Source organism: Myxocyprinus asiaticus, chromosome 25, assembly GCF_019703515.2.
Source record: "Myxocyprinus asiaticus isolate MX2 ecotype Aquarium Trade chromosome 25, UBuf_Myxa_2, whole genome shotgun sequence".
Lineage (NCBI taxonomy): Eukaryota > Metazoa > Chordata > Actinopteri > Cypriniformes > Catostomidae > Myxocyprinus > Myxocyprinus asiaticus.
Window position 1 is genome coordinate 9,338,973 of NC_059368.1, and position 14,288 is coordinate 9,353,260.

Genomic DNA, 14,288 nt, shown 5'->3' on the forward strand with positions numbered 1-14,288 from the left:
AAGTGAATGGTGGCCAGAACTTTGAAACTCCAAAAAGCACATAAAGGTAACAAAAGTAATCCAAACGACTCCAATGGTTAAATCCATGTCTTCAGAAGCGATATAATAGGTGCAGGTGAGAAAAAGATAGAAGTCCTTTTTTACTATAAATCGCCACTTGCACTTCTACATTCTACTGTTTTATTGACAATTATTCAAGCATGTCACCACCTACTGGTCAGGGCTGGTCAAAGGTGGAGATTTATAGTAAAAAAGAACTTAAATATTGATCTGTTTCTCACTCACAAATATCATATCGCTTCTGAAGACATGGATTTAACCACTGGAGCTATTTGGATTATTTTTATTCTGCCTTTATGTGCTTTTTGGATCTTCAAAGTTCTGGCCACAATTCACTTCCTGTAATTTACAGAGCGGAGATATTAAATAAAAAATATATATATATATATATATATATATATATATATATATATTTATTTGTGTGCTGCAGAAGAAACATCTGGGTTGGCGTGAATGTGAGTAAATTAATTTTCATTTTTGGGTGAACGATCCCTTTAAAATTATAAAGGTAAATGTGGCCATCTCGTATGTTGTAGCCCTTGAGTCTAGCTAGCCTATTCACTTGGTTGATTTAAAAATACTGTAAATGAAAATGACAATAAAGTGCTGATATTGCTTTAAATCAAATGTCAAATAACAGTTGTAGAACCACACATGACAAAACTTAGCAACTTTGGTAGGTGCGCTTTATCTTTTTGGCCAGCAGAGGGCAGTAAATTAAGCTGTGAACAGAAGAAATGCATTGAATCCAGTGTCAATACATTTCTAATTAAAGCCCCATTGCTTTAGAAAACTTCATTTTCCCTTATTTAGTTTACACACTTCACTCAGTAAACATTTTGGGTTTTAAACCTTTAATAAGATGAAATGTGGGATGATTACAATGCACTTGTCAAAAGGCAAGAAATAACACTGACAGCTTGAAAAAAACTGGTACAAGAGCAGCTCAATCAACAAATATTACCAGTGAGCCTATTGACTACAAGGATAACAATACCAAAACATGTCATCTATTAAGGAGTTTCAGCTAGAAATAACAAAATTCAGAGCAAAACATTGTTCAACACAATCACACATTGGCTACAAGCTTAACATACCCTAACTCACCTGTGCAAGTTGCAAAAGGGTTAGCACTGTTACAGTCTTAAATATGTTATGTTATTGGTGCAAATCATTAGGAAGCCAAAAGCATGACAAAATGTACAATTCTAAGTTGCCTGTAAATTTTTAACATGCAAATGCAACACTGTATACTTTGTGCATTCTATAGGAAATCACAAGTCACATTACTTATGGAAAAACATGACCTGCATTGTTGCTACTCTTCACAAATAACTTAAGATCATTTTTTTTTTTAAAAAACATACAGAAACTATTAATTACTGTTCCAACATCTCTTAATTTCGAAGAACACACTATTGTGCTCTTAAAAGTCTTTCTTTAGGAACTTATATTCACATAATAACTGGAATCTCAAACTGTGTTCTTCATTTCACCCCCTATTTTATATTTCAACAAATAAACTCCTACATAAAAGCATGCAGAATATAAAACACACATGTAGGGTTAGCTGAATGAATGAAACACTCACAGTATTTACATTTAGAACTCTCGTATCCTATACAGGTGGATATTCACAAAGATAATGGCAAAGCATTACAACAAGCTTTAATTCTATGTATCCTCTCAGTCGAAGTCACGGTTGTTGAGGACCAGTGGAGCCACCAGTGTCCACACGTACAGAGAGATGCAGATCCAGCTGGAAGAGATTTTCACCCACACGGAAGGCCATTTGCTGGTCATCGTCTCATAGCTGGAGTCAGGGCTTTAAAAATTAGATCAGAGACCAGAGTTTAAGCTTAATTGTGTGAAAGGCCAAATGCAGTTCTTTCATCATGCAGTGGACTTGAATCAATATTAGGGGTCAGATCTGAATAGGGATTAACCTATTTAGAATACAGACAGACAATTTTTCATGGGTTTAACCTCGTGCAACCCCGTGTCCACATGCAGTTCAGAAGACTCTATGCTGTCAGTAAAGGGATAAATGGAGACATGTGACAAAACAACATGGTGGCGAACACAGCAGAGTTTGTCTTTGGGAGAAACGCCAACAAAAAAACATCTGGTGAGAAACCTAATTAAGTTTTTTCATTGAAGCCTGTTTGGGACAAAAGATTAGAGTCACTAGTTTCATCCGACATGCCATTTCTAGAATTTGAGCTATTTATCACAAAATGTCGCACTGTTAAACGCAATGTACGCAAATGTGTACTTCGGCGCATTTTTTCCTTAGAAAACCTATATTTACTGTGCATTATAACTTATATGGAGTTAGAATGAAAATAAGGTGCATTTTGAACTGTTCTGAAGTGCGTTCACTCTAAAAATCTAAAATCTGAATGTTTTCACCACTCAACATGTTTGGCAGACATGAGACAATGTTAATCAGTACATAGATTCAGAATTTATAATGTATCATTTTATTGTAACATGGTTGGCAGTGATTGGATGATGCTGGCCATTACTTTGAATCTGATTTTTTTTTAATGCAATGTCTGTAATGTCTAAAAAAAAAAACATAGAAACATAATAAAAAATTTTATAAAAAAAAAAAAAAAAAAAATATATATATATATATATATATATATATATATATATATATATATATATATATATATATATATATATATATATATATAGCTTGGTTTCATTTAAAATTTCACAACTTAGTAGCACTGTCCACATATAAGGACAACATTTTTTAGGAAAACTATTCAGTCTAGAAAAAAATAAAAAATATTGTGCATGTTTATTATGTGCTACTACTAACAAATCAAAAAGGGAAAAGGAAAATGCACACAGCAGTCACACATGGGTCTCAGGAGGATAAGGTTGATAATTATATTACAAAAATTTCATTTATTAATAACATGTTTCATACACGACTGTAATAACCAAACGTGTCATGATGATATGATGTCAAATACTATAAATCTATTCTGTTTTGCTTGTTTTTTTTATATTAAATTTCACATGTGTCAAGATAAATTAGGCTTCAATTATACAGTACATTATATACTTGTGATTGATACTTTTGAAACCTGGCCTAGTAAAAGAATACACTGATATGGAAAAATTAAGTCATGTTATTGCATAGCTCTCTAAAATACTTAATCCTGATTGGTCAATTGCAGTATTCTGCGGGCGAATATTTTTGTATAACGACCGCTAAACTGTATAATTGACAGATTTCCTACATAGCTTCAGATAGTCTCTTGTACACTCAGTGGTCTCTTTCTTATCACATAAAATAATTTCAACTCAAATCAACATTTCATGACCATTTATTTATTTACTTGGTTAGTAGCCATGTATGTATGTGTGTATATATATATATATATATATATATATATATATATATATATATATATACACACACACACACACACACCAATCAGCCACAACATTAAAACCACCTTTCTATTATTGTATAGGTCCCCCTCGTGCCGCCAAAACAGCGCCAACCCGAATCTCAGATCAGCATTCTGAGATGCTATTCTTCTCACCACAATTGTACAGAGCGGTTATCTGAGTTACTGTAGACTTTGTCAGTTCGAACCAGTCTGGCCATTCTCTGTTGACCTCTCTCATCAACAAGGCATGTCCATCTGCAGAACTGCCCCTTACTGGATGTTTTTTGTTTTTGGCACCATTCAGAGTACATTTTAGAGACTGTTGTGTGTGTAAATCCCAGGAGATCAGCAGTTACAGAAATACTCAAACCAGCCTGTCTGGCACCAACAATCATCCATACGATTATTTAATCAGCCAATCATGTGGCAGCAGTGCAGTGCATAAAATCATGCAGATATGGGTCAGGAGCTTCAGCTAATGTTCACATCAACCATCAGAATGGGGACAAAATGTGATCTCAGCGATTTGGAGCGTGGCATGATTGTTGGTGCCAGATGGGCTGGTTTGAGTATTTCTGTAACTACTGAACTCCTGGGATTTACACACACAATAGTCTCTAGAATTTACTCTGAATGGTGCCAAAAACAAAAAATATCCAGTTAGCGGCAGTTCTGTGGATGGAAATGCCTTGTTGATGAGAGAGGTCAGAGAATGGCCAGACTGGTTCGAACTGACAAAGTCTACAGTAACTCAGATAACCGCTCTGTAAGAATATAATCTCAGAATGCCATTCTGAGATTTGGGTTGGCGCTGTTTTGGCAGCACAAGGAGGACCTACACAATATTAGGCAGGTGGTTTTAATGTTGCAGCTGACCGGTCTATGTATGTACATACGTACGTACACACACACACACACACACACACACACACACACACACACACACACACACAGTACTGTGCAAAAGTTTTAGGCACTTCTAAAAAATGTTGCATAGTGAGGATGTCTTCAAAAATAATGACATAAATAGTTTTCATTTATCACTTAATGTCATACAAAGTCCAGTAAACGTAAAAAAGCTAAATCAATATTTGGTGTGGCCACCTTTGCCTTCAAAACAGCACCAATTCTCCTAGGTACACCTGGACTGGTTGTTGGCAGATAGGATGTTCCAAGCTTCTTGGAGAATTCGCCACAGTTCTTCTATCTATTTAGGCTGTCTCAGTTGCTTCTGTCTCTTCATGTAATCTCAGACTGACACGATGTTCAGTGGGGGGCTTTGTGGGGGCCATGACATCTGTTGCAGGCCTCTCTGTTCTTCTATTCTAATCTTTTCTATTTGCAAAAGTAATGTTTGGGAGTCTAACATTATTTATTTCCTATTGACACACTAAAGCTGAAGATAATATAAATAACCATCTTAAGACAAATGCTTTTGTGAAACATCTTATGTGCTGAAGACTTTTGCACAGTGCTGTATAATATATATATATATATATTAGACAAATTTACATATGATACCTAATCATATGAACACATACCTGTACCAGTTGGTCAGTGTCATCATGATGTACAGGGAGGCCAGGAATAGCATAAAGTGGAAGAAAGAGTAGCTGTAGGTGACTCCATCTTTCTCATTGTCAACAGCACGGTTGTTGCCATCGCTCACTTCAAAGTTCTCTGGAGCGGATCCATCCTCAATCAGAGCAGATTCATCACTGGTGAGGGTCAGCTTGTTCACCTGAGCGTTGCTGGAATTGCGGATGCTGAGGAAATTTAAAAAGCATTGAAAATAGGCGGAAACATTTGCTCATATCATTTAAAGTGACAGTTCACCCAAAAATGAAAATTCATGATCATTTACACACCCTCATGTCATTCCCAAACTATCTTTGATCTTTTCGACTTTCTTTCTTCAGTGCAACACAAAAATAGATTTTAGGCAGAATGTTACGCTCAGTCAACTTTCACTTTCACTGTATGGAAAAAGATACAATAAAAGTGATTGGTGACTGAGGCTAACATCCTGCCTAACATCCCCTTTTGTGTTCCAAGGAAGAAAGAAAGTCCTTTGGTTTGAAATGACACAAGGGAGAGTAATTGATGCCTAAATGTTAATTTTGTGAGAATAATCCCTTTTAACAAATGGGAAACTTTCTTACCTGGAGTACAGCACACACAACAGGAACAGAATCAATCCTACAATGCCCTGAGCATCCCACCACTGAACAACGCGGTCCTGACCAGCAGGGCTGGTGCTGTTGAGGCCTATAATGCTGAGCAAGCTTGGATTGCACTTGCGGTCTTGATGGGTAGAAAAAAAAAAACACATTTCAGAGTGATTTTATCACCAGATGTTTACAGTAGAACATGTTGTCTTCCTTTCCTAAATATCTCAGAATGCATACCAGGCTCATTGGTCATGGCAGACCAAGTCAGGTACATGGTGTACAAGGAAACAATAGAGGACTGCAAGAGACCAGACCTGGGCTGTGACTCCTGAGGAAAGAAAAGGAAATGAACTTTACATCATGAGGTAAAGCTTTATTCTCTTATTATTTACACAACTTCATGTAATACTTGCTCAGTGAAAATAAATTATACTCATTCAAAACTTTGAACAATATTATAACAGTAAGTGATAAATTATGTCATAATTTACTCTCCCTCATGTTGTTCCAAAACCCGTATAACTTACTTTCTTCTATGGAACACAAAAGTCACTATTCACTTTCACTGCATCTTTTTGCAACTCAACTCAACTTTTTTTTTTTTCTCTTCCCACAGAAGAAAGTCATACGGGTTTGGAACAACATGAGGTTGAGTAAATGATGGGAGAACTTTCATTTTCTATCATATTGATTAAAGCTGTTGGTTGAAAAGTAGCTGTAACAGACCAATATTTATCTGATACTGTCCATACAAACCCTGATGTCTACGCATTTATTACCTGGATTTTAGGCAGGATGGACAAGACAGACGCCCCGACAGACAGCAACATGTTGATGCTTATAAACACCTTGTTCTCAGTGCAGCCATCAGAGTGAGTGTAATACACATAGAAGAGCACCAGGGACATCAAGGACAGAGCGTAGTTGATGGTTGTGGCCGACAGAAGAGCTGTGGACAGTGAATAAATCTTTTTTTTTTTTCATAGCATACAGTCTTTTTACACCTTGACTCTCAAATGAGACCAATCAAAATTAGGTTGTTCTTCCACATACCTGCATACCAGCAGCGAGAGTTTCCCTCCTCCATCTTCTCCACCCAGGACTCGTTCCAAGAGTGAGCAAAGTCAATCAAGAGCACTAGCTGGATGAGGATGAAACAGAACGCTCCGGCCATGCCAACGTAAAACCAGACTGGAAGAGGCCAAGCAGAAGATCATTAGATCTTCCTCATAAATAGATGTTGGAACAACCTCTTAAAGGTATAGTTCACCCAAATCATTTACTCCCTTTTATGTTGTTCCAAAGCTGACTTTCTTCTGTGGAACACAGAGTTATCTAGCAGAATATTAGCATCAGTCACCATTCACTTTCATTGCATGGTGGAAGAAAGATGCAATGAAAGTGAATGATGACTGAGGCTAACAGGGTCTCTTTATCTCCTTTTGGGTTCTACATTTGGGTGAGTAAATGAGTGTAATCGCCTTAGTGTTGTTATAATCAAGTAATAACAAGCATGGTTTATAATTAAGGTGATATAGTAAGAATAAGGGTCTTTTACCAGTAGTAAAGGGGCCTTCGGGAATGAAGAAAGCTCCGACTGTAATAGCAGTGGCAGCCGCAAATTTGAAGAACCAAAACCTGGAGAAGATGGAACATTTAGGAAGCTTAGTGGAGCTTAAAGATCACAATTTTTTTTATTATTAGTTTGCATATTTAGAGCAAATATTGTTGAAAATATTTTTATTTCCAGCATTGCCCAAGTAAAGCTAATTGCATGCTTTTTACAGTTTATTTATGTCACTTGACTTGCTACTACTGTGCTATTAAGCTAATGTCTAAAAGCTAATTTATCTAAACTGACTTTCAGAACTTCATAAAGTGCTTTTTCAATAGACGCAATAGCGATTCCTCTTATTCAAACCCTCAACCTCTCTTAACCACTAGGCAACATACCCATTATGCACAGCGGCTCGTGGGTCCTGGCTGCTCTTGACCTTCACCATGATGAGAGAGAAAAGCAGGAAGAACATGGCCATCCCAAAGCATACGCGATACACAGCCTTATACCCAACAAGGACATCACAGTTCACGTGACCTTCGACCCCTGGAATAGACGACCCCATTCCTCCTTCACAAAAGCCTGGAATCTGCAGCGACATACAAATAACATGGAAATTACTGGAATGCCCCATTACCTAGACAACAAAAGACCATCATAAAAAGGCCTCAGAAGTAAAACTACATTTGATTTGAGAATCTAAACTTTGCACAAATTTTTACAAACTTTCCAAAATGTATTTAAATTAGAGCTGTCGATTTAACGCATTAATTCGGTGTGATTCATTACATAAAAAAATAAAACGTAAAAAAAAAAAAAAAACGTACGCAATTAATCATGTTCCCAGAACGTAATAAGGAATATTCCTACCATCGGAGCAATTTAAACTTGAAGTACCACCTGTTTTCAGCAGGGGGCAGTAAGTGAAACTCCAGCTGTCTAGGCGACGCACAGCTGTACAGAGAACAAACCACATGCTATGTCCCAATTCGCCTGCTTGCACTATGCCCTTAAAGTGTGTCCTCTTTTTGTAATGGAAATGTGTCTACAATTGTGTAGCAAAAAAGTGTGTACGTTTTGGGACATAGCTTACTATGACGTCATAATATCATGTCTTGAAACCAAAGACCCCTCAGTTGCAATGTTGTGTGCATCCTGTCACCGTCCACAACCTGCCAGTCATCCTGTTACAGTTATTATGACATGAATGTTCCTCATTTCATTTTTACTCATTCATTCATTATTCTTCATTGTATTTTATTTACGATACCCAACAATGCTTCCTACCATATTCGAGAAGAAACAGCACGTTGTTGTTGCATCTGTCGTGTTTTGTGTGGAAAGCCGATGTTTTGAGATAATGATGCATGTAGTATGTAGTTAGTGCAAACCAAACTTTTCTTTTTATACCGTTGTCTGTATTCAATATGTTATGTTCACAATGTGTTGCAGATTAAATATAGCACAGATAACAGCTATATTTAAAGGGATAGTTCATTTACTCACCCTCATGCCATCCCAGATGTATATGATTTTCTTTCATCAGCAGAACACAAAATAAGATTTTTAGAAAGGTAGCTCAGCACTGTACAGCCATACAATATGAGTTAATGGTGATCAGACTTTTGTAGTTCCAAAAATCACATTAAGGAAACATAAAAGTAATCCACATGACTCCAGTGTTGAAATGCATATCTTCAAAAGCAATAAAATAGGTGTGGGTGAGAAAGAGAACGATATTTAAGTCCTTTTTTACTCTAAATCTCCACTTTCAATTTCAGATATGAAAGTGGAGATTTAGAGTAAACAAATGACTTAAAGTTTTATCAGATTCTCACCCAGACCTATTATATAGTTTCTGAAGACATGGATTTAACTACTGGAGTCTTATGGATTACTTATATGCTGCCTTTAAGTGCGTTTTGGAGCTTCTGAATTTCGGTACCCATTCACTTGTATTGTGAGGACCTACAGACTTGAAAAAGTAAGTAAGTCACACATCTGGTATGGCATGAAGATGAATAAATGATGAGAACTGTAATTTTTGGGTGAACATTACCTTTAAGAAGGCAATATTTTGTTTATTTCCATATTATGGAACGTAAGCATGTCACTGGCCTACAGTCCACAGCAATCCATTTTGTAATTTAATTCTTCAATCTGTCCGAGATAGAGGCTTTTATAAAGATTTGTTAATGTACACGTGTCAGAAGAATATTTCAGGTATGTAGGTCCTCACAATGCAAGTGTATGGGTACCAAAATTCAGAAGCTCCAAAATGCGCTTAAAGGCAGCATAAAAGTAATCCATAAGACTCCAGTGGTTAAATCAGCCTTCAGCAGCGATAAGATAAATGTGGGTGAGAAACAGAAATATACTGTCCATTTTTACTGCAAAGTCCTTTTTAAGCCCCTTTTTACTATAAATTCTTCTCCCTGCCAGTAGGTGGCGATATGCATGAAGATCTGAATCGCCAAAAACACAAGAAGAACGTGAAAGTGGAGACTGCGTAAAAAAGGACTTAAATACTGATCCATTTCTTACCCACACTTATAACTTTAGAAGACGTTCATTTAACATCTGGCATATGGATTACTTTTATGCTGCCTTTATGTGCTTTTGGAGCTTCAAAATGTAGGAGATATTCTGAGATGGGAAGCCAAACACATCTGGGATGGCATGAGGGTGAATAAAACATGAGAATTTTCCATTTTTAAGCCACTTATTGTATTGTCTTTTCAATGTTTTACTCATTTGCCACAATAATGCAATACATTTTAATGAGCTGAATTATTATATTTATAGCATATATTCATAATTATTTAAATATGACATCTAATAATTATTTAATCATTATATATTTACAGTTGTGCTCGAAAGTTTGCATACCCTTGGAGAATTGGTAATATAGGTACCATTTTTAAAGAAAACATGAGTGAGCAGCCAAAACACATTTCTTTTATTTCTTATGGGATTCATATTCAACTGTAGGTTACTGTAGACTGTAGAATGGCACAATCATAAAACAAAACATGGCAACAATGAAAAAAATGAAATGACCCCTGTTCAAAAGTCTGCATACCCTTAGTCCTTAATACGGTGTATTGCCCCCTTTAACATCAATGACAGCGTGCAGTCTTTTGTAATAGTTGTCTATGAGGCCCCAAATTCTTGCAGGTGGTATAGCTGCCCATTCTTCTTGGCAAAATGCCTCTAGGTCATGCAAAGTCTTTGGTCATCTTGCATGAACCGCACATTTGAGATCTCCCCAGAGTGGCACGATAATATTAAGGTCAGGAGACTGTGATGGCCACTCCAGAACCTTCACCTTTTTCTGCTGTAACCACTGGAGGGTCAACTTGGCTTTGTGCTTAGGGTCATTGTCATGCTGGAAAGTCCAAGAGCGTCCCATGCGCAGCTATCGTGCAGAAGAATGCAAATTGTCTGCCAGTATTTTCTGATAACATGCTGCATTCATCTTGCCATCAATTTTCACAAGATTCCCCGTGCCTTTAGAGCTCACACACCCCCAAATCATCAGTGAGCTACCACCATGCTTCACAGTGGGGATGGTATTGTTTTCACTATAGGCCTTGTTGACCCCTCTCCAAACATAGCACTTATGGTTGTGACCATAAAGCTCTAATTTGGTCTCGTCACTCCAAATTACTGTGTGCCAGAAGCTGTGAGGTGTTGTCGGGCATATTGTAACCGGGCTTTTTTGTGGCATTGGCGCAGTAAAGGCTTCTTTCTGGCAACTCAACCACGCAGCTCATTTTTGTTCAAGTATTGTTGTATTGTGCTCCTTGAAACAACCACACCATCTTTTTCCAGAGCAGCCTGTATTTCTCCTGAGGTTACCTGTGGGTTTTTCTTTGTATCCCGAACAATTCTGCTGGCAGTTGTGGCTGAAATCTTTCTTGGTCTACCTGACCTTGGTTTGGTATCAAAAGATCCCCGAATTTTCCACTTCTTAATAAGTGATTGAACAGTACTGACTGGCATTTTCAAGGCTGAGGATATCTTTTCATATCCTTTTCCATCTTTATAAAGTTCCATTACCTTGTTACGCAGGTTTTTTGACAGTTCTTTTCTGCTCCCTATGGCTCAGTATCTAGCCTGCTCAGTGCATCCACGTGAGAGCTAACAAACTCATTGACTATTTATACACAGACACTATTTGCAATTTAAAAAGCCACAGGTGTGGGAAATTAACCTTTAATTGCCATTTAAACCTGTGTGTCACCTCGTCTGTCTGTAACAAGGCCAAACATTAAAGGGTATGTAAACTTTTGATCAGGGCCATTTGGGTGATTTCTGTTATCATTATGAACTAAAAAGGAGCCAAACAACTATGTGATAATAAATGACTTCATATGATCACTATCCTTAAATAAAAGACAGTTTTTTGTATGATCAGTCATATTTTCAAAATCAATGCCAAAATTTCACAATTTCTGCCAGGGTATGCAAACTTTTGAGCACAACTGTATTTATTGTTATTTGAGGGCCTTTCTCTGCAAAAATTTAAAAATGCGGTTAATTAACCAGCATATCATGTAATTAATTTTATTTTAAAAATTCATCGATTGACAGCCCTAATTTAAATTGTAAACTAAGGCAAGAATAGCAGTAAGTAGTCGTTTAGCAGATGCTTTTGTCGAAAGCAACACACAGAACACTTTTATTAGAGGGATAATCCAACCGGAGTAATCTGAGGTTAAGTGTTTTACCTAACTGTTAATAGCCAGTGCAGTGTTCGAACCTACAATCTTTCATTTCCCAGCCCAGATCTTCAACCACTATGCTACACCAACCACAATGGCAAATTTACAGCTGGATTACCTTCTTCAGATGCCCCTCCATGCCTGGCATGAGCATGATGCAGGCGATGCCCACGCCCAGCAGCATAAAGAAGGCGTAGATTAGCCGAGTAACAGTTGAGTTGTTTCCATTCGGGCAACATTTGCACAACAGGCAAGGAGCACTGCCACAAAGGCAAGGAATCTACAGGGGAAAATATATAAGAACACATTAACTTTGTACAGTAAGTGTCAGATGAGCAAGGTTGGGCAATGCACAAACACACTGACTTCAGAATGACTCATATCAGCGCTTGATATAAATGACTTGATCATTAGTCATACTAATTAGAGGTGACTCAGTCTTCACCTTTCCGAGACACAAATGCCAACAGACAATGAAGCTTGTACCTAAATTTGTCTGGCATTACATAACAAATACACATAGTGTTCAGATCAAGTGATTAGTTCAAACAGGGCATTAAATCCTTCCTAAAATAAGTCAATCATACGTGTTTGGAAAAATATTAAATGATGAAAGAAATTTCCTTTTTGGGCAAACTAACCATTTAATGACTTATGAATCAACGTTATTCTACAACGTAACCAAAAAGTAAACACTACATATCTCATGTAGGCCTCTCCTCTTGTGTCATGAGTTGACATTTGATGCTTGTTTTGATGTCGCAACATCTAAAATCATAACAAACTTGACCTGCTTTAAAAATAATAATAATAATAATAATAATAATAATGACTATTGTAATGAATCGAAACAAAAACAAAGACTTTCTCTATCATACCATGACGGGGAACCACTCAACATTATATACATTTTGAACAATAGTTTGATTAGAGTCGCCCCATAAAACACAGTGTGTTTAATGTGCTGTCATGTGTCTTTCGTGGTTATTATTTTAAAGATCCAGTAGGTTTCAGGAATTTAGGGCATCGTGAAGGGCCCAGACACCATTTTCTCTCTCAGTTGTGGCTTTTTTCTGCGGATGCCATCAGCACCACATACTAAACTAGCCAACAAATCCAATAGTTATTTTCTTTCGTACGTCTTTATGATTATATTTATATTTTAGCAGGATATAAATATGTAAACTCACCCAACTGGCCATGGAGCAAAGCCCGAGCACGGCCCCCATGTTCGGCGCTGATGTCTGATGTTTATCCGGATAGGTTTGAAAATGGACGCAGTGTGTTTACAATGAAGCTCCGCTTGCGGATGAAGCCGAAAACCACAAGACTACTAGCTAATTTTGATTTCAAAATAAAAGTCATGTTGCGCTCTTTGTTTCTCCCTCTTCTTCTTCTTACTAGTAAAATAAATGAATAATCAATTATTGTTTTAGGTAACACTTTATAATAATGTTCCTTACTTTTACATTAGTTAAAGTAATGCATTAGGTATCATGAACAAACAATGAACAATATATATACACTACCATTCAAAGGTTTAGGGTCACTTACTCATTCTTTATTTTATTTTATTTTATTTTATTTTATTTTATTTTATTTTTCACATTTTAGCATAATAATAAAGTCGTCAAAACTATGGAATAATAGAAATGGACATATCTGAATTATGTTGTGACTAAAAAAATCCGAAATAAATCAAAACTGTGTTATATTTTAGCATCTTCAAAGTGGCCACCTTTCGCCTAGATTTTGCAGACATGTACTCTTGACATTTTCTCAACTAACTTCTTGAGGTATCACCCTGGGATGCTTTTTAAACAGTATTGAAGGAGTTTCTATCTATATGCTGGGCACTTAGTGGCTGCTTGTCTTAATTATTCGGTCCAAGTCATCCATTTAAAAAATAAAAATAAATAAATAAATAAAAATAAATGTCAATAATTTTTTTGTTTTGTAATTATTCGGTCCAAGTCATCCATTTAAAAAATAAAAATAAATAAATAAATAAAAATAAATGTCAATACGTTTTTTGTTTTATAATTAAATAAATTAATATGTTAACACAATTATATTTTTGTCTACAAAACTACTTTCAAACATATAAGCATACACCTTCAGATCAAAAGGTTTTTAAGATCATGAGAAACATTTCAGGCAAGTGACCCCAAACTTTTGAACGGTAGTGTGCATTTATTAATTTTTTGCAGATGTTAGTTAATAAAAAATACAATCGTTCATTGCAGATATTGTTGACTTCTGAATGATAGATGGCTTGTCCTATTCCTCATTTGTCGCTTAGGATGAAAGTGTTTGCTAAATGACTAAAATCAAATATTATTAATTCTAAAAGCTA

The 14,288-nt window shown here is 36.4% G+C and overlaps 1 protein-coding gene across 1 annotated transcript; it reads right to left on the bottom strand.

Moving 5' to 3' along the window:
* Nucleotides 1-897: 897 nt before the first annotated feature.
* LOC127416056 (serine incorporator 1-like) lies at nt 898-13,258 on the bottom strand. The gene is made up of 10 exons (XM_051655171.1): nt 13,123-13,258; nt 12,051-12,212; nt 7,601-7,794; nt 7,206-7,285; nt 6,701-6,838; nt 6,427-6,596; nt 5,885-5,975; nt 5,639-5,780; nt 5,018-5,242; nt 898-1,885 (listed from the first exon to the last, which is right to left on the bottom strand). Exons 1-10 carry the CDS (start codon nt 13,159-13,161, stop codon nt 1,747-1,749), a joined length of 1,380 nt encoding a protein of 459 aa, XP_051511131.1. The 5' UTR covers nt 13,162-13,258; the 3' UTR covers nt 898-1,746.
* Between the last annotated feature and the right edge of the window lie 1,030 nt (nt 13,259-14,288).

Excerpts from the sequence above, each read along its gene's own strand:
- LOC127416056 (XM_051655171.1), bottom strand. The coding sequence starts at position 13,161 with ATGGGGGCCGTGCTCGGGCTTTGCTCCATGGCCAGTTGG. Across the intron at positions 6,839-7,205 it reads CGAAGGCCCCTTTACTACTG|TCTGGTTTTACGTTGGCATG; the intron begins GTAAAAGACCCT and ends GGCCTCTTCCAG. Across the intron at positions 5,976-6,426 it reads CCATCCTGCCTAAAATCCAG|GAGTCACAGCCCAGGTCTGG; the intron begins GTAATAAATGCG and ends TTCTTTCCTCAG.